The 24,858-nt window shown below is 48.0% G+C and overlaps 2 protein-coding genes and 1 long non-coding RNA gene across 5 annotated transcripts in view; 1 reads left to right on the top strand and 2 right to left on the bottom strand.

Moving 5' to 3' along the window:
- Positions 1-1,224: 1,224 nt before the first annotated feature.
- LOC136371646 (uncharacterized) lies at positions 1,225-5,770 on the top strand. The gene is made up of 3 exons (XR_010745382.1): positions 1,225-1,275; positions 2,552-2,674; positions 5,200-5,770. It is a non-coding gene; the product is annotated as an uncharacterized lncRNA (long non-coding RNA).
- A 3,189-nt stretch (positions 5,771-8,959) lies between these two features.
- Positions 8,960-24,238, bottom strand: MAPK13 (mitogen-activated protein kinase 13). 2 transcript variants are annotated; one of them, XM_066335852.1, is made up of 12 exons: positions 24,099-24,238; positions 16,288-16,417; positions 15,875-15,933; positions 14,674-14,782; positions 13,648-13,677; positions 13,170-13,217; positions 12,135-12,249; positions 11,711-11,782; positions 11,143-11,222; positions 10,609-10,687; positions 9,553-9,729; positions 8,960-9,257 (listed from the first exon to the last, which is right to left on the bottom strand). In XM_066335852.1, exons 2-12 carry the CDS (start codon positions 16,315-16,317, stop codon positions 9,178-9,180), a joined length of 879 nt encoding a protein of 292 aa, XP_066191949.1. In that variant the 5' UTR covers positions 16,318-16,417; positions 24,099-24,238; the 3' UTR covers positions 8,960-9,177. The 2 variants fall into 2 exon arrangements, with proteins under 2 accessions (XP_066191949.1, XP_066191948.1); XM_066335851.1 differs by lacking the exon at positions 24,099-24,238 and adding an exon at positions 19,390-21,667.
- MAPK14 (mitogen-activated protein kinase 14) overlaps positions 22,103-24,858 on the bottom strand; it is a 24,386-nt gene continuing 21,630 nt past the window's right edge. For both annotated transcript variants that reach the window (XM_066335854.1, XM_066335853.1), the window contains exon 12: positions 22,103-24,456. In XM_066335854.1, coding sequence (XP_066191951.1) covers positions 24,389-24,456 — 68 coding nt within the window. In that variant the 3' untranslated portion in view covers positions 22,103-24,388. The remainder of the gene's footprint in view (positions 24,457-24,858) is intronic.

The raw sequence follows: 24,858 nt of genomic DNA, 5'->3' as shown, positions 1-24,858 counted from the left end.
CTTGGTGATCCCAGTGAAAAACCAGGCCCCTCAACAATGAAGAACTTCAATGACTTGGCAAAAAGGCTACCTGGACTCTGGTGTGCAGCAGAAGATGGGAACAACACAGCTCTCGTTGGACTCTGGTACACCATGACTACTGGCAGTGGCCACAGCTCCTATAGTCCTCAAGAGTTTGGGGGTTGTTGTTACCAAAGGCTGCCCCTCCTTGGGACAGAAAGCCAAACATGAGGTCTGGAGATGTTCCTCAGCACTGCTCTCCTGCACCAGCAGCCACTCAGCTCCGTGCAGCCACTGGGATTTAAAACCCGCTGCTGTGCAATGGGGAACAGCCGCCCACGGAGCTATTTAGGAAACACATCTGTAAAATAAAACTGATGGATGCCAGAGAAAACCTGGAGCAGGTGCAGCACCCCCTCCACCTCTTGCCAACCAGAACACCAGCAAAACTCTTGCTGCCCTCAACAATGTCCCCTCATGTTCCTGCCATGTCTGTGCTTGCCTTGGGCCCATGGTCCCCTCACACACCTGCCAAGGCTTTATGCTCCTCACACCCACATTGGTGCCTACAATAAAGCATCGGTGCTCAACAGATGTCACGGAGAGCTGCCTGCCCTGGCACATGCAGAGATCTTGATCTTTATCAATGCCCGGATACTTCTGTAACCAAGTCAAGCTGGCAGCAAACGCACCGGCCTCGAGAGGCCCTGCCTCTGGAATGGAGAGGGTGCAAGACGGGCTGTGGATGAAACACCAGGTATTAAGTCTGGTTTTAGCAACAGATGCAGTGCGCCATGAGCCGCGTCTGACCTCAGCAGCAGCGCTCTGAGGAAACTGTGACAGACCGCGAGCTGCGTCCGGCCACAGCAGCCACTGAGGGAACGGTGACATGCCCTCAGCTGTCAGGCGCCGCCGGGCGCTCCTCTCAGGAGCTATCCCGCGCACCGAGAGCTTTCCGCGGGGAACTCCAGTAGAAGCCAGCAATCTGGGCCAAGGCACAGCAAGGTCTCGGATAAAAATGAAGCCATCCCGCCGACAAACCCCGGCAAGCCCGAGCCCCGACCCGCGCCCAGAGCGCTGCCCCGCTCCCCTCGGAACTGCCACTCTCCAGGGGAGGGGAGCGGGCGGGGGCGGGCAGCGCGGGCGGAGGAGGGCTGCAATACCATTGGCTGCCGCCACCGTCCATCACAGCGCCAACACCAATAGCAGCGCGAGACTTTGCGAGGCTAAAGGCGGGCGCGCTCGACCCCGCCTGGGCCAATCGCGTGGGAGAAGGTGGGCGGCACCCCCGCCGCGCCGCGAAGAAGGGGGGTCCAAGATGGCGGCGATGGGGGGGCCCGGTTGACACGGCGCTGCCCGTTCCCCGTCCCCGGGCGTTCGCCGCCGCTGCCCCCTCCTCGGCGAGGGATCGTGGGCCGCTCTCGCCGCACGGACACGGAGAGAGTACGCGGGGGAGGCCCGCAGGCTGCGGCATATCCGCCTCCCGCAGCTCCTTCCCGCCCGCCCGGTCACCTTCCCGCGACCCCGGCGCGGGGGTGTGTGAGGGAGGAGAGACCCCCTGAAGGAAGGGTGTCGCGGCCTCCCGCGCAGAGCTTTACCTGGCCGGCTCAGCGTGCCACCGCCGCGGCTTCTCCACCGTTGCCGCCGCCTCTTTTTGGGGGGAATTTTTGTTTTTGTTTTTCTTTTTTTTTTTCTTTTCCTTTTTTTTTTCTTTTTTTTTTTTTCCAATTTTCTCCGCCTCCCCCTCCCCTCCCCCCTGGGGCGGACGGGCTCACCCAGCCGGCGGCGGGAGGGGAGGGCACAAGATGTCGGCTCCGTCCGCTCCGGCTACCGCCGCCTCCTCAGCGCCGCCTCCTCATTGCCGCCGCCGCCGCCGCTCCCGCCGCTGCTCCCGCCGCTGCCGCTCCGGCCCCGGTGCCGCTTCGCCCCCCGCCACCCTCACCTCCCCCCCGCTCCCCCCCGGGGCTCCAGCGCCCCCGACGCTCTCGGTGCTGTGGAGGCGGGGGGGGAGCAGGGGACACACGCTCAAGATGGAGGCGGCGGCGCGGGCCGGCCGAGCGGCGGGGAGAGGCGGCAGCCAGCGGCCAGGCGGGGGAGGGGGCTCGGCGCTCCGCTCCCCCCGCGGGCAGGCACCGCCCGCCCCTCCGCGGTGCCTTCCCACAGCCGGGCCGCGCCGAGCGGGAGGCCCCCGGGGCTGCTGGTGGCGGGCGGGCGGGGGGTCCCTCCGCGCTGCCCTCAGGGCTTCGGGGGGAGCGCCGCTGCCCGTGGCCGACGGGGCAGCTCCGGGGAGCCGCGGGCTGCCGGGGCCGGGTTAGCCCTGCGCCTCGCCTGCCCCCCCGATCATCCGCGGGGTTGGGGTGTGGGAGCTCGGGTACGGCCGTGCGGGCCCATCCCAGGCCGGTACCTCACAGACGGGAGCCGTCAGGCCACGGGAAATGAGGTGGGATTTTGGTCCCAGGATCATTTAGGGTGTCTTCGTTTTGCAGCCCACTTTTTCTCTTTTTTTTCTTTTTTTTTTTTTTTTTTTTTTCTTTTTTTTTTTTTTTTTAAGGGGGCGTAGGGTCCCATGAAACATCCTGGAGCATTGCCAAGTGCCAGAGTCCAACCCCGCTACGCTCCCAGAGAACCTTTGACTGCTACAGTTAGTCTAAACAAGCAACATCAAACAAACGATGTAAATAAATAGCAGGAGCCTGTATTTATTTTGTAGACTTATATTTCAGGTCCAGATGGCCTCTTCACATGCAGGGGAGTGACAGGCTGGAGGGACAGTGAGAGAGTGACTGAGGGGATTGAACAAGGAAGAAGTTAAGTTAGCAAATGAAATAAGAATTGAGATAGGAATTGCAGAGGCTCCCACTCTTACTTTTTATAGAGCATGCCACATAGTTGAGCATATGTGTGTTCCACCTCCCACTCTGCGCAGAGTATTGCATAATATCACCATCTGAATTTATAGAATTAACTGTTTTAGAAGGAAGCAGTGAATGCTGTTTTCCCTCATTTACAGTCCAACTGGAGATCTTTTGTCTCTTAACGTATGTTAACCGCAGAATCTGAGAGCAGACAGTCTGTGACAGTCTGTTTTGCAAAGTACTCAGGTTGGACCAGAGCTTGTTGCAGCTTTAAAAGCAAAGGGAAACATGTTGCTTACTGCTAAACAGTCTTTACAAATCACCATTGAAGGCTATACTGTGCATATATGGTGTTTATTTTTTTACAGATCTATTATTTACATATCAAACCTTGAAAATAAATATTCTTGTCTTGCATGAAAAATAACGTATCAAGGATTTAGAAGTAAAGTCCCCATACTCTCACTGATATACAAAGGATCTCACCCTCAAAAGAACAGCTGTGTAACGGTATGGTCCTAGCCATGAAGGATAAAACAAAGCCTAAAACAATTTATTGCTGCATTTGCTTCCTGGTTAAACAGTAAATAAAATAATTTCAAGAACTGATGAGTGACTTCAAAGGCTGAGAGAACTGGGTTTGTTCAGCCTGGAAAAGAGAAGCTTTGGGGTGACCTAATTGCAGCCCTTCAGTACCTGAAAGGAGCCTGCAGTAAGGATGAAGAGAGACTTTTTACAACAGGATATAGGCACAGGCCAAGGAGGAATGGTTTCAAACTAAAAGAGGAGGTTTAGATTAGGTAATTGGAAAAAAAATTCTCAGTGATGGCTGGTGAGGCACTGGAACAGGTCGTCCAGGGAAGCTGTGGCTGCCACATTCCTGGAATTGTTCAAGGCCAGGTTGGATGGAGCTCTGAGTAACCTGCTCTAGTGAAAGGTGTCCCACAGCAGGGGACTGCAAATAGATGTTAAGTCCCTTCTGACCCCACCCATTCTGTGATTTTCCTTCTTTATGCAGGAATTTTAACTGGGTTTTATTTGAAATTTTTTTAAACTTTTTTTTTTTTTTAAATATGACCAACTTTTGCAAACTCTTTCATTTTTGACCTCAGCTCTGAAACTTCATGCTCCTAAATTTGGACTGAATTAGCTTATTATAATCATATTAAGTTCCCTGTTAAGAACAGTGGAATGCACAGAAATGTCCAGACATCTCTGATGACTGAGGGCCGTGTCTTAAAACATCAAAACAATTTATTCATCATTTAGTTTTATATCAAAGCTGTGGAACTAACATGTTATTTGAAAAAAACATTCTGAACTTCTCTCAGATCCTAGAGGCACAGCTTAATTCAATTTCTTTGCTGTCCCAGTTTTTAAAGGGTGCAAGTGCAAAATGAGTGATGTTGCTTCAAAAGAAAGCAGCAGCCAAGACACCTCAGAGTTGGGCACCTTCATTCATATTAGAATTCCCTCTATGTTTATTCAAGCATATAAGACATACTTCAAAAGGAAAGAGAACTATAATTTAGAATTGAGAGCTGACCTTTTTCTTTGTTGATTTATTAAGCCTCAAAACTGAGCTATGTTTATATCTCTCTTTGTTCTGCTGCTGTTCTCTTCAGAATTACTGAAATTGGAGCAATTGCTAATCAGGTCCCTTGTGCATGAAAGGTTAAAAACAGATATCTCAAAAGTGATAACCCTCATTTCCATGTATTTTCACTGGAATTTTATATATATATTTATAACCCTCTTCAGCCTCACTAGCATCAGAGAGGTTACACAAGCACCTAGCACTACCTTCTCAGTGGTCCTTATTATTTTAATCTCAATGTCCTCTAATTTTAAAACTGGGTATTTTTTTGATGGCAGATCTGAAATGATGGTTTATGGCAGGAGAATTTTTATTTTTCCAGCCAAACTTGGCTTAAAGAAGTTAACTCACTTTCATGTAACAGGAAATCAATGAGGGTTGTAGATATACTAACCCTTCAGTATCATTTAGTGGAGTGCATTCCAACAAAAAAGGAGAGCTGACTGAATCAGCTGTGAGCCAGCACCAGCTGAACATCACATTAAAGCTGTGTAAGCTCATGTGCTCAAAAAATGGCCTTGTAGGGAGAAATCAGGCAAAACATCCCCTAAATCACATTCACATGGTGACATTTTCAGTGTAGATTTGGACTTGATGATCTTAATGGCCTTTTCCAACCTGAATGATTCTATGATTAGAATTATCATGTACAATTAATGCAGCGAGTGTCCATCCTTTTGGGGGCAAAGCAAATTAATATTGGCTATTCTGGTCTTCATTCAGTCTTTCATGTCTTGTTTCTCTCAGCTGTGAAAAGAAAAACAGCCATGATCACGTTTCCAGCCAACACTCTGCTGACCCATGATACAGGAAAAATGCAGAGGATTAGGAACGCTTTCCCTGGTTGCTCAGGCAACAGCAAGACATGGGAATATGAAAAGGTATTACCATCCTTTCTACAGAATCTCGCTAGAGTTCTCAGACGTGTTTGTAATTTTCAATGTTTTTCTTCTTTCCCATTATCACATACTTAAAACGAACATTATTTGTTTAGTCTGCTACCTAGAATGTGAAAATGTTAAATATAAAAACAGATGATCTGTCTTTTTTCCTACAGGATAAAATAAGTCGTTTTCTAGGAGGCTGTGGAAATTTCCAAAATTGTGAACTGAAAGGTTTCTAGGTGGTATCCAAAAACACAGCTACTATTATCTCTCTTAAAAAAAATCATCTAATTTTGTGGCATGTCTTAAGAAAATAATCATTCCTTCATCTGCTTTTTCTTTCCCACTTACATGTGTAAGTACCTAACAAATATGCCCCATAAAGTTGTAGCTTCACAGACGTAATTAACTGTCAAAATAAACTTACAGAGAAATACTGTCTCTGAAAGCTTTATTTCCTAAATTAAAAAAAAGATGCTTGGAAGTCAGAAATGGATGTAGGACTAGCAAATAAATAGTATTCCAAGTTAGACATCTGTATGTTATCTGAGACAGGCACAAAAAATCCATCCATATATCCCTGTAAATTCTTATTATACAAACTCAATACAAACAGCAATCATTTTTTGGCCGGCCTGATTTATGAAATTTTGGACCATTTAATGAGGGATTAATGAGGGACTGAGGGATTTTTATCAGTTGGTTTTCTGTTTTAAAATATGCAAACTATACTTGTAATGAAAGGAATGTCCATGAATTATGTGTCAGTGTGAGTCATCCACCAGGCACGGCCTGCACCTCTGCATGAGGTAATTCCTGCTTTGACTCACAGTGTCTGTCAGGGTCACACACCCCCTTCTCTGTTCTGGTGCTGATTTTGAAGGATTCCAGCCTTGGCCTGAGTCACTGGCTCTGTCAAGCAGATGTTTTCCAAACTCCTTTCAGGAAATGTCAATAGAATTTCCCCCCAGCTCTCTCTTCTGGTAGCTTGTTGCTGTTCATTGAAACACGTCCTCGGATGCCATAGGAGCACTGGGATGGTTGGTCTCTACAGATACTCTTTCCACTATCAACCTGCTACATTTTCTACTGTCTGTTTTGAGTTCTTGGATAATACATAACACAAAAACCAAATAAACATACACCTCCAGGCTTCCTGGGCTTACAGAGCACCTGCTCCCCGCATTTGTTGGGGTATTGGGTAATCCTTTTGCACAGTGTTCAGTCACTGTATGGGGTTGGTGGGTGAATGAATGAAAGCAGAGCATGGAGCCCACTCAGCAGCTGTTGGGATTGCTCTTGCAATTTCAGAGCATTCAGGGTAAGTGTAAACCTACTGAGAAACCCAGAAACCCAGTCCCTGAAACTGGGTGTGTACTGAAGAGCCTTTATGTGCTGTCCCTAAAACAAGTGAGATGTTTGCAAAATCTATGTACTCTACTCAGTTATGCTCACAATTGTTCCTCTCACACCTATTTGTATCACACGTCCCCAGTGCCTCTTCATGCTTGTCCTCTGCTCAGACAGACAATTCCCAAAGGGCATTTTAAATTATTCTTTAAAATTATCTAAGTCCTTTTTCAACTTCCAGGAGACTGCTCAGTACATTCCTTTATCAAGAAGATGTTTTCTCCCTCAGCCATCATTACTGAGATAGAAAACCTCAGGTCTACCTCTCCCCTTTTGAAGGAGGGCAGGATGACAAAGAAATCCCCTGCATTCCCATTTACAATGGTTCAAGTTCTGTCTGAATGGGTTCTTTGCCTTAACAGATGACTTTGACTTTAGAGATGACTTTCTACTTTAAAGGTCTCCACAGCTGTACTCAAATTTCTCTACAAGACTGAATTTTTAAGACTTTTATGCCTCTCTGTGTCCAGGGTTGCATACAGTGAGGAGGGCAGCCCTGAAACATCTCCCTGTGCACTCACACTCACTCACCTGGACAGTGACCCTCCACTGCAAAAAGCACCAAGCCTCATTTTACCCTGGTACAGGCAGCTCTAAACATCTGCAGCTCTCTGAGATGTTAATGGCAGCTGCAGAGAGCTTCTCTCCAACCTCTGTTCAAGATTATGCACATGGCAGCCAGGTCAGATTGAAAAGGACAGTATTCCAGCTGCAGTTTGACAGAGGCAGCTAGAACTCCGTTCTGCCATTCAAGGAAAATGGAGGTTGTTCCTTAGCAAGAGAAAAGGATGAAGCCTAAATCTCATCAAGCTGTGTTTTTCAGGACAGAGCAGAACATTGCTGCATATCCCCTAAACCCAGCTCTTCAGAAAAGAGTGCTGGATAAGAAAACACTGAATTTCCAGGGAATTGAGGACATGTCACAACAGTTCTGTGCTCCCTGTCCCTGCCTAAGAGAGGAGTGAAGCAAAGGGCTTCTACATGACCCAGACAGATAGGAGCCAAGAGAAACCTCATCTTATCATCGTGGACCATGTGTGCAGCTGCAGCAGGCAAACATCAACACCATCCTATCAAGAAGCTGCAGTCACAGCAGGGTTGTGCCCAGTGCTGCATGCCATGAGCTGCAACAGGGAGGCAGCCAAGAACATGACATCACTGAGTCCAGTTCCCAGTGGGGAAGAGAGATCAGAAAATTCTGGAAATGTTGCAGTTTTCCCTTACTTGTGGTCTGTACAGCAAAACCAAACATTACTTAAAAAGAAAATTAGAGAGTACTGGAAACAAACAACGTGGCTAAACCAAGCCAAAATAAGTCAGCAGCTGCAGAAGAGGGAGGGGAAGTTGAGAATCACTTTATGTATTAGTGAGGTGAAATACCTTCTCAATACTTTTCTTTAGTCCTAGGGACTCTGTGCTCTGAGCTCTGATACAGAGAGGGCTCTTGGCACATATCCCTTGGGATGGACTTTGGAATGATTGGCTGAACCTGCCTGATCACCATAGGGAAGAAGGTTCTGCAGTCCAAAGGTGTTATCACAGCGAGCAGCTGTGCCTGCACTATCAAGTGACTGTATTGACAAGCTGTAGATCTGCAGATACTCCAGTTTCAGCACAGGCTGGAAAATTTCCTGCAGATCCATATTCAAATTAACTTGTGCAGCTTCTTGGGACTCTCAGTCTGTCAGTGTGGGGAGTGGCCTTGAATTCCCAGGCTGTGTTTGCTGCTGGCAGTGAGGGGGGCAACACTGATCAAACCCTAGGAATGAAATATGCAGGGGGGGAAAAAAAACCCCCAATAAACCAAAGAGGCAGTGGCTCTTTGGAGGGGAAGCATCTGGGCAGAATTGTGTGTGTAGGATGAGAGGATGAGTTTGTAACTGCTCTGAACACAGGTTGATCCCCTGGTGCCCTGGAGCTGACACCATTCCAGCAGCCTTGCTCTGCTGGGTGTTCTGTGACTGCTCAGGGAAGCAGGACACAGCCAGAGTGAGATTGGTTAGGGTCTTGTTATGCTGAAATTCAATATTTCTGATCCTTTTGCTTAGGACTCACTTCCCAGTCAATTTTGCCTTTTTCTTTATCTCATCTATAATTAGTTTACTAAACCCTGTGCTTGAAAAGACTAATGAGAAAGAATGAAACCCCTCCTCTCTCAAGTGGACAAATACAGGGAGCAAAAAAAAAAGAAACACTGGGTAAAATTCTCCCACTTAAAGTTTCAACAAAAATATATTTGTCTTTTATGTTGAAATCTGTCTGGGGTGCTTCCCCGTTAGTAGAACAAAGTCCAATGCCCACAGCACGGTGTCATCCTTGTGTTGGCACATGGAGAGAGGTCCCACAGGCCAAAAGTTGGCCACCAGCAATGCAGTGTGGAATGAATTTGTTGTCATCAAGAACTGAGTCCCAGCCACAGCTGCGCCCGTCGCTATAATGACATCCCACTTCTCTTCTTTGAATCCTTCCGTGCAATGGGACTGAAGGTCAAGATCTCCTTGTAAATGTGCTCTTGAAAAACAGAACAAAATAACCATGAATGTGTGATTTTCAGAGGACACAAATAAAAGTTGGAGTGTTGGATGTGCAGAAAAAGGCATTCAGTGGCAGCTGAAAGAGACAAAGGAGAGAGACAAAAAAAGTCTGCCTGGAGAGCTGGAGGGATCTTTGCTGAATGCATAAAAGCAAGAGATCTGTGCACTGCCATTGAGGCATCAGCAGGCAATCACAGCCTTAGCATCTGTACAGGAAAGGAGAGGTAGGAAAGTCCCGTGCTAGACAGGAACCTCAAAGAAAATAAACTTACTTTTCCACTCCTCTATTGAAAGCTTTTCATGTTCCAGAGAATCATCATAGGAGTGTTGTGCCTCTGTTTCCTCCTCAATATCTCGGAACTGGTCGAAGTAGGGGTGAGCCAAAGCCTCTGTTGCTGTAAGGCGCTTTTCCACATCCAGCTGCAACATCTTGTCGAGCAGGTCCACAGCTGCAGAGGATGGGAACAGGGCTAAGCAACGTGCAGGGGAGCACAGGCACCCTGTGCATGAACCCTGCAAGTGTGGCACTGGTACTCCCAGTGTTTCAGCTCCAGACCTGAACATTCCTCAACCTGGCCCAGGCAGCAAGGAGCTGCCATCTCCCATCAGTGGAGATACAAAGTTTGCCCAACAGCAGCCTCAGGGAGCTCTTACTAACAAAAGTTAAATTGTCCAGAAATAGCAAATTAGACTTGAATAAGCCTTGCTGTACAGATTGGGTTACAGAAACATGAGGAGTAAGCCAGTAACCTCAAGATATTTTTCAGTTTTAATAATTTGCTTTCATTCCGAGCCCTCCACCTCAAAGGAGTCTTAACATGAGTAATGTGTACAGAAACCTATACATCTCTAGGAAACTCAGATGCTGACTAGTCTGTCAGCCCCATGCCCACTTGGTTTTAACATTTTAAGACTTTCTTCCATTCAGTTTCTAGAAGAGTTTTGCTTGCTCTCACATCTAACCTACCTAGGAAGAGAGCTCTTTCTAGGAGAGTAATTCTTACCCTGAAATTTTTACATCAGCTGTCTGTTACATATTGCTAGATCCAGGTATTCAACAAACAGAATCTACACTGTACTTTAAAATAATAATTTTTAACAAAGTAAATGGCCAAGAACAGCAGAACATCTCCATTGTAATGCCAATAAAAGATAATTCTGCTTTTAATTGATACATATTTTTCCTGAGGAAGGGCAAGGGCACAAACTGCAAGGGAAAAAAAAGTAGCAAGAAATTACAAGAAGGAGAAATAAAATTTGGGTTGTGTCAGTCAGCTTGTCCCTTTTCCAACTGTGAAAACTCATGAGAACTGCTGGAGATTACTTACCCTGCGGATTTGCTTTAGGGAAAAGCACAGACAAATCCTTCTTGGGGATTTTAGGAAGGGACTGGATATAACTCTTCGCCTGAAAGAGTGAGGAAAGCACAGTTACTGCACGTGGACAGGTGTGAAATACAGCTCTCAGTCTCATGGCTCTGATGAGCAAAGGCAAATGAAGAGAAGAGCAAAGCATCCCAGATGTCCCATTTCAGCAAGCAGTTTACAAGGCACTACTTTTATCCGTCAAGACAAGAGAAATACTTCTCTTTTAAGAGCCAAGCTGGAGAGCAGAGAGGATTGGTGGTTTGCTGGGGCGTCAGGCACCTCACATGGGAGTCCCTGCCAAACACAACTGTTCCCAATGCAGCAAAGGTCCATCAGATGTGCCACCAGCACAGAGAAACGCCCTCCTTGCCCAGGGGAAAAGGCTGCATTTCCCTGCTGCTGTAGAGGCAGCACCTCTCCCATGACAAACACAGGTCAGCCCCTTCCCCTGACACCTCTACCAGCAGAACCGAAACCCACAGGGAACTTCCTTACCGCTTTGTCCTCCAGCTTCTCCAAGAAATCCTCTCCTGGATGCCCTGTTACTTTCAGGATCTGGGTCAGTTGATCCAGGTCTGGCAAGCTGTGTTAAAGATCATCCTTTGAGGAGGAAACCCTGCACACCCCCACCACAGCTCAGCCTGCGAGAGTACAATTAGCTCATGATACAAACCCACCACAGTCACACAAGTAGAGATTCATTAATCTGGCAAAAAGAGCTCCAAGCCTTTCTTCCTGGCATGGCATTTCCATCAACAGATCATTCTCCTGGCACAACTATGCCAGGACACACATCCATGGGCTTGGAAGGTTATGCAAAACTTTGGGAATGAAGCTATGGCCACACAGGGTTGAACAGCTGATGAAGAACCATGCCACCACAAAGGTGTATTTTTGAGGTACCCTTCTGTTTTCCTCCCCAAAAAGACTGGTCCTTTGTGATTATCTCCTGATAAACCAGACTGACAGCTGTTTTTCTCAGTAGCCTCATTCATAAAAACTCTTCCACACACACCAAGAATTGTTACTCTGCTCAGGGAAAAGGTTAGCCTTGAAAGGATACAGTCTCTTCCTTTAAAGAGTGTTTTCCCAGTCAGCATTTCTGCCATGATACAGCCAATAGACCAGATGTCCACTGTTTAGAGAGAAAAAGGAGGGAGCAGGGAAAAGGAAGAAAAAAAAATAAATTAAAAAGGCAGCAGTGGTTGCTGGGTCTGTCACTTTTGCTGTTGCTTGCAGCAAGCACTGATTTAAATTTCTCTCCCTCCCACCCTCCTCTGTTCTTTCTATGCTGCTAAACTGTCTGCTTTCATCATTTCCTGTAAGCACCAGCTCTGGGAGTTGTGTAACGCCTCTGGGACCTGCTCTGCTCCAGGGAGCACTGATGATAAAGAGGAAAAACAACTGGGCAATTCTGTGAGATTTGAGCCAACAGGATCCCCCAGCTTGTCACCAGGGAGTCACACTGCTGGGGCAGGGCTGCTCACCTGTCTGGTTGTAATGCATCCAGCTCAGGATGACTTCTGGGGCTCTGTACCACCGTGTGACCACGTAGCCAGTCATCTCAGCATCAGCCTGTCTGGCCAAGCCAAAATCCAGGATCTGCAGTGCCAAAGGAAGAATAAGGAGAAGGGAGGGCAGCAGAGAAAAGAGAAATCCTATGGGGAAGTGAGAGTCTACTTCTAAGACAAAATGGAGTAGCTCCAATCAGATAATAACAAAGCTCCAGCTACAGCACAGACACGCATGGGATGGTGCAAAGAATTAATATGTCTTAATTCCACTGTCAACTGCAAGCCAGCTGCAAGCCCCATTGTCATGAGAAGACTCTGCTGAAAGGATCAGTGCTTTGTGCTCTCTGGAAAGTCACTGTCTTTCCTGAACCTTAAGGTTTCAGTTAACGTGCTTTATTGGAGTTGGTCTGTGACCTGGTGGTGAAGGCATGCTCCCAGGTCACCACAACTCACCCTTTGCTATGAGAACACCTTGCAGGTGACACAGCATGGCCTCTCCCTCAATGCTGAAGATGAGCAAGCTTGACCCAACCTTTATGGGCAGCAGAGCCACTCCCTGAAATATACATTACAGAAAATGCATGCTAGAGCAGCACACCAGCCAGCAGCAAGCAAACCCTTCAGAGCAACCCTGAAAATGACTTTGTCTGGAATTACAGCCACAATGTCCATGAGAACCAAAGGGTAACTGCAGTTGAATCCAGTTACCCTTCAGGGATCATTCACCTGCTGCAAGCATTGCTCAGCAGTGCTGAATTTCTCTAGGAAGTCATTACACAGTGCCATCCCTGAGGATTACAGTGACAGAAGGCTCATTTGAAGTCTTGTGTCCTGATTCAGCAAGTGACATCAGCAGGGGAGTATTTCCCACTGCTGCAGCCGCCAAGGAACACAACGCCTGGAATGGAGGGTTGGGAGGGAAGAGGAAACATGACAGTGCCAATTTCCTGCTGGCAGAGCAGTTCCTCCACGAGCTGATGTGCTGCAAAGTGCTGCTTTGCCACCTACCTTCAGTTGGCAGTCTTCATTCACAGCCAGGTTACTTGGCTTCAGGTCCTACAACAGACAGGAGCAGAAAAATGGGATGTTTCAAGCTGCAATACGTCAACATGACTCTCAGTTGAACCTTTGCTTGCCTTTGATGTGGTCCCATAACACCCCAGGTTCAGTATCAATTCAGCAAATGACTGAATAAACACCATGTACAGCTTTAGATCACACTTTGATTCTTTTCTGAAACAGTTTTAGTTCAAAAAGCATCATAAAATGCTTCTCAGCTCATCAGAAAATACAGCATTTTCTCAAAATGCTGCACAAATCAGCAAATCCAAACATACATAGGGTGTAGGATGGAAAAGAGAGCAGACAGGATGGAAAATTAGAGCAGACAATGCTATTAGTGAAATAATGGTTAGGAATTTATTAACTTCATGACTGTGCTGTGTTTCTCAGAAAAAAATCAGAATAAGAGCACACATGAACTTACCCTGTGGACGATGCCAGCTGAATGAATATACTGCAATAACAAGAGGAGCCACAATGTGATCACCAGCAGACAAATTTTTCTCCAGCAGAGAAACAAGAGCTACAAACAAGAACTTGCTGAGAACAAGCCTCTGCAGCCTTCTACAGGTCCCTGGGCAGCAGTTTGAAAACAAATTTCTGCCCCAAACTACTGACAGTATTTACAATGCTATTTCCAGTGTAAAGAAGATGCATAAAGCAGGAGAGGAGGGGTGAAGCAGTAATTCCTTAGAGCAAGTACAACAGCTTCAAACTATCAAAGTCATCAAGGTTACAGCAGATGACACGAGAACATAGTCATTTTGGGTGTTCAAAAATATAATCTCAGCCCTAAACCATAAAATTGCAAAAACTGACTACAGGGGTTTTAGCACACCAGTCAAACCTTCTGTGTGTTCTTCCCACCTTTATTTAAACTCAAGGTAGCTGTGACTTGGGGAGAGGTGTGATTTAGGTGAACCCATTGATGCCTTAAGCCACTGCTGTGACTCCAGGTGGAGGATGTGAGAGGACAGCTGGAAAGTTCTGTCTCTACATCCCAGATTGCTTTCAGCTCCCTCAAAGCCAGCTACAGACACATATTCCTTCCTTATGCTCCTGAATAGAAAATCACTCCCTCTGTGCCTCCCCTGAGAGCCTCTGTGATGGGTTCAGAGGAGCCCCTGCTGCTGCCTGTGTCTCTCGTTCTCTGTGCAGAGTTTTGCTGAGGGTTTGGGCAAGGCAAAGAGAGAAGCAAGTGCTGTCGTGGAAAACCATCCCAAGGCCTGTGGCTGCTGATTAGTTTGATACCCGACTGACTGATGTAAGCAAACACTCATTGATGTTTGCTGGAACAGGAATGGTTCAACAGCCAATACCTGTTCTAGGGGGATGCCAGAAACTCCCCACATCCTCCTGTACAGTACTGGAGGGGAGTTCAGTTAGGGTCAACCCAGAGGTGACACACAAAGGAGACAGGGAGTCACTAAACTCCTCCAGACCCACCTACCTTCAGCCCTTTCAGCATTTGGTAGACCAGGTACTGGATCTTTTCGTCACTGAATTCATGTCCCATGATCTTTTGTAAATCTGTCCGCATGTATGGCATCACCAGGTAGCTAAAAGGCAGTAAGACAAGGCCCTGAGTCTGGAAGAAAAATGCAGGGGACCAGGCTAGCCTTGTTCTCACTTGGTTTGGTTTTTCTGGCTGTGTAATTCACTGTAAGGAAGATGAGTTGTTGTGACAGTGTTCCTGGCTAACTAGCACATCCTGCAGAGAAGCTGGAATTTCAACCTGTTCTGAAAATTGCTCTTTCTCCTCCCCTGAAATCAGATATCTGATGTCAAGTAAGGACAAGGATCTTCAGGATCCTGAATTAGTGTAGACCTCAAGTGAAGTTCAATTTAAGACGGCCTTTCACCACCTAGGAGCTGGAAAAAATCTTACACAGCAAAGCAGCTGCATTGGCTCCCAAATTTGTCATTGTAATGTTCTCTAGCCCTGCCTCAGAAGACAACATCCAGATTTCTTCAGTACCTGAAAAAAGTTGGATGTTGTCTTCTGAGGCATCCAGCTTTACTTCAGTACCTGCCAGCTGAGGCTGCTAATTAATTGATGGTCTTCCTGCAAGAACTGCTCTGAGAACCTTCAGATGCTCTTCCTGCAGGCTGCTCACAGCCATCAGCCAGACCCCAAACCCAGGCCCACACTGCTCATCTGCAGTGATGGGGATGGGAAAAGGACTTGTCCAAACCAGGGACATGAAGGGAAAATGCCAAAAAAAAATTAATTGAGAAGAGCCAAAACCAAGAGGAAAAGATGGACAGATCTTTCAAATTCTAAATGCAATTGCCCTGATGAACAATACTTCTCCCATTGTGAGTGCAGCCCCTTAGCTCAGCAGTCACACAGTGATCATGGATCACCCCAGGTGTGATGCACCATGGAATGTAACACATCCTCATTGCACAGGTTGGTCTGTGCATGCTGTGGTGTCCCAGCTGAGAGCAGGGCTGGGATCTGGTTACGTGTGCTGGGTGTGTCAGCCATGGGAGCTGAGGTGTGCTCTTGGTTTTCTCTGCGTTATTTGGGGATGTCTGGATTCCAGTCTGGTCCCTCTGCACCTCAGCCCTCTCTGTTATGCTGCTGCTAACACACAGCTTCTTGGAAAACAGTTAAGTCTACACAGAGCACACAACTCCAGACTTACAAGTCTTGGAAGCCATGGTAGGAGGCAGTGGAGGTGAAGACATCAAGCAGCCCGATGACCTGAGGAAGGAGAGAAGCCCACATTTAAATCTGGAAAGCATTTGCTGTGCACATGGCACTCATCAGCTCTCCACTGGTACATGCATGTGGGTGAACACAGAGAATTCCATCTGAGGAACCCAGAGACTCCTCACTGATGCTGCACAAATGTTTTCTCTCTTACTAATACCTGGGCTCACCCATTACACACCTGCTCCAGCCTGGGCACAGCAAACAGGTCACAGGTAAACCCTGAGACCGCCTGCACATACCAAATGTCAATTAAAACACAGGTGATGCCACCAAAAAGGACCTGCTCCAGGTGGCAAGGAAACACCCCTTGTGTCAGCAGGAAGAGGAGAAATGGGCACTCACGTTCTCATGCTGCATGTGCTTCAACAGCATCAGCTCTCTGTAGGCTCTCTTGGCAAAGATCTCTGACTGGAATGGGCGGCACAGCTTCTTGATGGCCACTTTCTCCCCCGTCTTCTTGTCTATGGCTGAACTGCAGCAGGCAAATAAAAACCATCAAGATGTCAGCAGCATGTTTGAACAGAGTCTGCAACCCCACAGGTCATCTCCTAGAGAAAAGTTGATTCCTGTGCTTGCAGAAAAAGGTCCTTTGAGGAGCTCAGCAGAGCTCTGCACACAGAGATGTTACCCTGTGTGGCTTTGGGCAGCAGACCACAGCCTGTGCTCTTTGAGGGATGAGGTGGGACACCAGGAAAAGCATGAGTGGCTCATCTTTATTGCCTTTAACCTACAGAGATGAGCTGGAGGTAAGAGAGATGTGAGAAAAAGGAAACACAAATGGTTAAAGGTCAGAACTAGTTCTGCCTCCTCCTCCCCTAATGAATGGAGATAAGAGAACAAAGATATGGAAATTTCTGCTTTGCCATCTGCTTGGAGGTGGTTGTATTCTAGGGCAGGCCAGCTGCCTTCACTGTATTCTGGAGCAAAGACAGTGGATGTCACATGTTGAAAATGCTGCTGCAATTAATCCTGCTGTGTTCAGAATCCTTGATTACACATTTGCTTCTGTGTAAGAGCAGGTCTGGTGAAAATGAGACTCTTCTGTAAAGCTGCTAAAAACCTGGTGCAGCAGCCATTGCTACAAACATGGTGTGTTATTCCTGCTGGTCACATTGGCTCTTTGCAGCTGGACACAGCAATCCTGTGACAGTTCCTCTGGAGGCTCCTTGCTCAGATTGCAAAGGAGGGAACAGAGGTCCTCAGACAGACAGCTGTAATTCAGGGTTCTCAGTGCTGTTTTCCAGGGGTGTCTCAGTCCCTCCTTGACCCCTCCCAAGAGGCAAACAGATTTTAAAAAGGGTTTTCCCTGCCAAATCCTGCTGTGGGTTCCCAGAGCAGTTCCCACTGCTTCAGAAATCCCTATCCCATCTCCCACGGGAACGGAAGAGCTGTAAATCATCATGTTCAATCCCATGACTTCCAGCTGCATCCTCCAGCCTTGCACTGACTAATATGAGTCAGGAGAAGCAAAGGAAGTGCAGGAACAGTTACACAAGGCAGCTGGAGTGCTGAAGATTCTGCAGAGTGTCCCAGGAGGACTCTTAGTGAGGTTTTATCTCTGTTTCAGAACTTCAGCAGATGTCAGCAGAGGGGACAGCGCTGCGTAAAATTTTTGGAGGAGCCATGAAAATAAGAGGAAGGGACTCGGACCAGGGAGCCAAACTGCAGAATCCAAGGCAGATTTCCTGATCTGAGAGTATCCTCCCACCTGCTGACCTACAGAGCATCTAACCCCAGCACCCACCACAGAAGAGCTGCTGGTGGAGCTTCAGCCAGCACAGCACAGACAGCCCCAGTTACAGCCTTGCCACAATCCCAGCACAGAGCCTGTTCAGTCGATGCAGCTGGGAGAGCTCCCAGTGCTCTCCCCAGCACAGATTCAGTGAACAGATGCAGTTTGGGGTGACCTCGGGCAGGCAGAGCTGTGTCCCTGCCTTGGCTGGCAGAGATCGGCAACACCAGTGCTGGAGGGGTCAGAAGATTCTCCTTTTACATTTACACTCAGCTGGGAGCCAAATCACTACAGATTTCGGCAAATTAATAAGGGGGAGGAAAAAAGCCTTTGCTCTTTCTCCTGAAATACTTTCTCAGCTGCTTAAGAAAGTGTAAAAGCTGCTGCTGCGTAAAGTAGGAAATTTTCCCAGCAATTCCCAGCAGAGGACAGCAAATCCTAACTCCACATTTTCTGCCTCAGCTTTGTACAGGAATCAGCACAGAGCTCTCCCTGCTCAGCTCCGTCCTTTCAAAACCACCACACACCTCCGGGCTGCTTCAGCCTTCCTCCTTGAGAGCTCCAGAGCAGCTGAGAATTTTACAGGGACCAGTAAAGATTTCTTTTGATGTTTGGGGGTTTTTTGGGTGGGCAAGGAAACTCTAAGAAACTCTGAAAGGATTTCTCTCTTCCTTTTTTTGTCCTGTCTTTATTTTTCTTCCTGATTTTCTCCGTGATAAAAATCATAGAACACTGTACAAATAGAAATTAAAAGTCAAGTCTAATCTTGCCTGATTTTGCAGGACTTAGTTAAGACTCTAAGAGCCATAAACAAATCTGGGCAGCCAAGTGGTTGCCTCTCTGTAAATTGGAAGCTGGGGGAAAGGACAGAACCTGGGCACCACGGTTTCAGGATTAGTGCCAGTGGCAGGCCAGACTTTGTCCAACACCTATGAAAAAAATGGACACACCCTTTTTTTAATAATTATTTTTAGCTCAGCATGTTACGAAATAAGGGCTCTCTTCAGATACTATCAATGGCCTGTTTCATATTTAACTTTTCAGAGTTGCCCATCTCTGGTTTGTCAGTGTAAACCCAGCAATGTCTGACTTGTGCTTGCTCTTGCTTCAGGCACCTTTGCCCAGCCGAATAATTAATAGCAGCTCCTGCTGCTCTCTTGAAGCCTGGGGTTTATCATTAGCCATGAAGGATGTCCCAGTCTGTCACTGATCCTGGTTTACAGTAACTTCTATCCACTTTATGATTTCAAACTGGAAACAGTATCAGGGTGGGGTTGTATTGTCCAGCGACTTCCCCCAGGCAGCCCAGCATGGGACTGAGCAGCAAGGACAGCCTGTTCCAGCTCCCCCCTCTGTAATCACCGACAAACCTCATCCAGACACCATCCAGACACCATCCAGGTGTTCCCCCACCTGTGCTGCCAGACAGAACCGTAATACAAGCTCCAGTCCAAAGCAGCTCGAAATCTGCGTGGCCCCAGTGCCGAGGTGACCCCTGCCCTGCCCGCCCGCTCCCCTCTCTGCCCACCCGGACTGACCAAAGGAGGAAACATTTTCTTCGAGCGAGCGAGTCTCCAGCCGTGCGCTGGAGCAGGAGATCACCTGCCCCCATCACACATGCAAATGTCCTTCCCTAATGGAGGGGTGCTGCCAGGCACCTCCTCGTCTCCCCCCGGCACGGAGCTTCCAAGGCCCCGGGCCGCCCCACTCACCACACGGAGCCGTAGGCCCCGGAGCCCAGCGGGTGGAGGGCTGTGTATCTCCTGGGCAGCTCCCAGAGCGTGTTGTTCACCTCCTGTCTGTAAAAGCCTCTTCTCCTTGCGATGTTCATCGCCCGGCGGGTGTGGGACAGCCACCCCCCCAGAGTAGTGGAGGACGGGAGGGCTTCTGGGGTGAGAGCGGGACAGGGGGGCTTCCTGCGCTGGCCGACAAGACTCTAGCAAGTTTCCTTCTCTGTTTTCAGCTGTTGCGAGCGTGAAGGGACATGTCTTTGGACCCTCCTCCCTCCGCCTCCACATTGGCAGAGGTGAGGCATCAGGTTTCGTGACACGCCTCGGTGTTGTACAGGTGCCTCTGGGCTCTGCTGCAGCAGGGGAGCAGCCAGCCCCGCTCGGGCACGCCTCTGGCAGCCCCTGTCATGCACAGCTCCCGCTCTGCTGCTCCATCAGCCGAGAAATATCCTCACGGGGCTCGGACGGGGGCTCCTGAAATCCCTCCTCCAAACAAGGGGATGAGTAAGGACTGACTCGTCGAGCCGGGGAATCCGAGGGACAAGCCACAGCATCGCGTCAGACACGATGTCAGACAAAACGTCAGGGACATCCTTCTGCCAAAGCCCGGCTCCGGGCTCGTGACAAAGGACAGCACCGGGTCACAGCGATGGTGATTTTCTCCCAAGCCCGGCTTCCAGCAGCGTGGGGAGGTGCTGAAAGGAGTTGAGGTTCTCCCTGTGACTGCTGCCAGGGGTTTCAGGAGCAGCTGTGAGACGGCACCAGCCCCAGACCGGTTTGGGCCCCAGGCCCTGCTGGCTGCGGTTCCATCTCCGGCAGCAGCTCTCAGCCCTTCCCGGCTCCTCTTGGACAAAACGAAGCCGGTGTTCCCTGCCGTGTCGGTGAGAAGCACCATTCCCGGTAAGCAGAGAGCACCCCAACAGTTCACTGCAGCGTGAGGAGCCCCAGGTGGGGCTCCCACACAGGAGGTGCATCCTCCCCACTCCCCAAAGGAAGTGACTAAGCCCAGCCTTACCAAGCCAGCCTAGCTGCTCGCAGTGTTCTACCCCAGCCGCCCTCCAGCCTGCCCAGAGCCTCTGCTCCTTCCATACAGGGCACCTGCAAAGGTGTCCCTACAGGAGAAGCACAATCGAGGGGGCAGGAAAAATTCACTGTGCCTGCTTTATGTGCAACCTCAGCAGTGGCACTTGTGCTCTCCAGGCAGCCCCAGCAGAGCCTGTTCATAAACACCCAACAGGGAGAGGGCACCACGGCAGGATCTGTGTACATCAGCCCTGGCTGCAGCAGAGCCCGGAAATAATCCCTGCCTCGGCTGGGTCTATAAATACACCTGTGAGCAAGAGGTGGCACAGCAAAGCTCCTGCTCCCTAAGCAAACATGGAACTCCGGGGTTATTTGTTGAGCACACGCAGGCAATCAGTGCCAAATTAGGGAGTCCTGAATAGCTGGGGCATGTCTGGGCTGTGCTGAGATGAGTTCATCTCAGTGAGCAAATCAAACAGGAAACTTCAGGATCGTGGAAGCCTTTAGGTTGGAAAAGACTTTCAAGGTCAAGTCTGACTGTGAGCCCAACTCTGCCAAGTCCACAAAAAGTGGTGGGATGAGCAAAAAATCCTTTTCCAGGCACTCTCTACAGTGCAGCTGGGAGTGACAATCAAGGTTAGTTTTGACCATGCCTCCCTTCTAGTCATAAACATTCCATCATGGGCCTACCCAAAGTCCCAGCATGTTGTTCCCACCTCTGATGGCCCCACCACTGACTGGAGCTGGACAATCATTTACAAGTGTTGCACACTGACTGTTAAGCTTCATGAGTTAAGTAATTTGATTTTATAGATGTAGTTTATTTCCCCCACCCCATTCAGTTCTCACTGATTCTAGTTTTTTTTTGCTGATCAGGATATGGTAACAGCACATTCTGGAATTGTAATTCTCGGATGTTTGGGATTGTTTTTTTTCTCCCAGAAAACAACACATGACTCATCCTGTTCAGGCTTTTTCTCCCCCTCTCCTCAATCTAGCAGACAGCAAAAGTGAACAGGAAGGCTCATGGAGCTGAGAGAACACCCCCAGCACTGTTCTTTATCTTTCCTCAAATCAGCTGCTGTGGGAACAGGGATCAGCTGCCTGGTTGGGATCAGCACCACCTCCCTTGGTTCATCGGGGCCTAGAACTTCAGTGATCGTGGGTTGTGTGTGAAGAACAGCTCTGGCCAACCCAAATTCTTCTGAGGGAGTGACACTGATACACAAGAGAAGCTGGAAAAGCTCCACTGTGGTGATCCTTCCACCACCAACTAGATGGCAGCTGAAGAGGAAAAAAGAAATCACTTTTAAATAGCAAACAAGCACAACCCAGTCTTATGGGGGTCCCAGGTCCAGGGAAGCAGCAGGACTCTGCTCTGTTAGTGCTGAATCAGTGCTGCCCTGCACTGAACAGAAAATAAGAGCTTGGGGGGTGTGGTGGTTTCTGTGTCCAGTACTCATGGTCTGACTCAAGTTATTTTTGTAGGGAAGAATTCACTTGGGACAAACAGGGAGAAGCAGCCCCATGGCAGCAGAGTCAGCCACCAAGGCATGGCCTTGTCCCCTCCCAGCCATCGCACCCAGGATCCCCCACAGCACAGCAGAGAAATTCACACCATGCTAAAACTCAACCCTTCAGCGCAAGAGGTTTCCAAGTACCAGCAGTGCAGTAAATCTGAAAAATAGATTTTATTTTTAACCAGTGGTATCGTGACATCTTATCTGGCATAACCAATTACAGCAAAATCCATGGATAGAAACGAAATAGCAGATCTCTGCTTTTGGGTGCAGCGTCCTGCCCAGGCAGCTGAGCCCAGCACGGCTCTGGCAGCAGGGAGTTTGTGCCCCAGGGGCTCCTCAGAGGACAGACTCCAGTGAACCATTCCCACTCACACACACAGACACACCCACACACACAACACCGAGAGTTTTTAAAAATCTTTAGCAATATTTCCGCATGAAATCACACTGTAGCATCTACACATAAAATGGCTGATAAAAATAATCTTGCTGTAGGTTTACATTAGTCTATCTACATTTTCCTTTGACTACCCAGACTGCTGGCCCAGCAGGAAAGGGAGGGGTTTTGTCTTGATTTTGTTGGGCTGTGGAGAGTTTTATCCTAGAGCACAACAGAGCTGCTCTCTTCATCTCAGCCCAGACCTTTATTAAGAACATTTGGCCTGAAGAGATCGCTGGGAAGTAGCCTGGGAAGAATCAATGGCTTTGTCCACATCCCATCCCTTTGTGCTGCCTCTTCAAACATGGGGCAAAAACACTACAAAAACACTCTCTGCCCCACAGGTAACAAGAATACAAAATACTGCAAAAGCCTTTCTCCTCACATACACTGGTACATTGCCCACACAGGATGCCTGCCACAAATTAAAAGTCTACAACTGTTTCCTCCAGAAGCCCAAAAATTGGGCTGCTGAGCTCCCCAGCTACAGGAGGAGCACACAAACATGCTGAGAAACCTCCCTCCTGCCAGTCTCTAACTCTGGGCACTTCACTCATGCAGAGTCCTGGAAAATACAAAATATTTGAGTCATGTTTGTATTCAAACATACTCCCTTCTCATGTTTCCTCAGGCAGAGATCAACCTGCTAAGAAATAGCCAAGAAGCTCTTACGTGAGAGGATAAAAAAACCCTTCTAGCAAATGTTAGTTTTATGTATATAAATATTTGTATTTATAGATATAGACAGTGAAAGGGTGATTGTGTGTTTATGCATGCTTATTTCTTTGCTTTGGATTCCAATACTTCTAAAAAAAAATCTTTTCAGGAAATAACTTAAGTTCTGGCACAAGATACTATAGTCATTTCTTTACAGCACATTTTTTACACTTGATCTCACAAGAAACCTTTCAGCCCAAGCTCTCCTCCTCTGCAGGTCAGAACAAAGAAAAAGGTGCATGTTTCTGTTGTTGGACATGACATCCTTCCCTCGCTGAAGCCTCTAGGATGGCAGGTATTTCACAAGGAGCTGCAGCACAGGAGGAAGGGTGCTGTGATTTTATGGCACTGCCTGAGGTACTCAGTAAACATTTCACTGACAATTGAACTGCCCCCAGTGCCATCCCCAAAAAGTAAGGACAAAAATCAAGCAGCTCTACATGCACATACAGCTACGACATGCAAAAACACACCACCTTGTAGGGAACAGAATACACAAACGTGTGGCTAGCAAGGATCTTCCCCAACCTCTGGCTCCTGGGAGATAATGCTGAGAAGCCTCAGAACAAGAGGAAAAGAGAAAAACACAGGAATACCCAATCCAGGGGTTGAAGTTGTTGCCTCAAAGTTACTTCCCAATTACACTGAGTTCATGCCTGGCTACCTGGGAGCCTTCACCTTCAACAACAGTGGGTCAGATTTCCACCCCAGACTTCCTTTTCCCTCTCTCCCCATTCATTTAAGGCACAAACATATTTACAGTTTCAAACAACATCTTTTTGTGTTCCAAGAATCAGACACTGGAAGGCCTCTACACTCTGCATTGAACATGGACATGCCTCAACCCCACCTTCAGTCCTGAAGAAGACAGAGGACTCTCTAAGCCTATAAACCAACTTTCATTCTTTTTGAGGTTACTCAGTTGTAGGAGAATTGATGAATGGCAATGATTGCAACCAAACCTTTAACTGTCACCTTCCCCACCTCACCTCAGCAGTGCAGACTGGTGGTGCACTGTTAACTCTGGAAGAACTAAGTGCAGTCAGAACAGGTCTCCAGAGGCTTGCCCCAGGCTGTACACAGAATACAAGAGCATGCAGCATGTTTACACAGACTCAGCTTCCTTCCCTCCCCCCCTCCCACCCCAGTTCAACACACACAAAACCCCTCCACTAAGGAGAATATTGTTGTGATGAGGCACTTGAACGATAATTGGAGAGTCCCTATGAAAAGGCCTTCCCTTCACAGTGAAGTGGGACAAACAGAAGAGAGCAGTTTCTCAGGACTCCATCTCCTCTTGGTCAAGCGGGGGTGGCACGAAGCTGATTACTTCATCATAAGTCAGGCCTGGGGGAGAAGTGGGACACAAACTTAGCAGCAGGACTATGGCAGCACTACCAGATACACCTTCATGCAAGAAACCCTGCAGCAATCTTAAATGTTCTAACACAATTAAACAATACTTTTTGTTCTACACAAAGACAAAAAAGAATGGTTACACCGCTCTCAGAGACCAACATACACAATAAAATTTACTTCCAGAGCATTGAGGAGATGCGAGAAGTTTGAAAACAAAGATGTGTTGGTGTGCTCCTGGTGGTAATTAGCTACCAGGGACTGTGCTAAATATGCACACAGCACGTGGTAGATTCACTTAGTGTAACAACAGGATGCCCACGTTTTCATCACTTTTTTCTGTGCCTCTAACGATGGCTGAGTTGAACCTCAGCTCATGGGATGGAGAGAAGA

The sequence above is a fragment of the Sylvia atricapilla genome, chromosome 25 (genome assembly GCF_009819655.1).
Source record: "Sylvia atricapilla isolate bSylAtr1 chromosome 25, bSylAtr1.pri, whole genome shotgun sequence".
NCBI lineage: Eukaryota > Metazoa > Chordata > Aves > Passeriformes > Sylviidae > Sylvia > Sylvia atricapilla.
The sequence above is the reverse complement of the archived record's forward strand: the minus strand, read 5'-3'. Positions and strand labels throughout refer to the sequence as shown.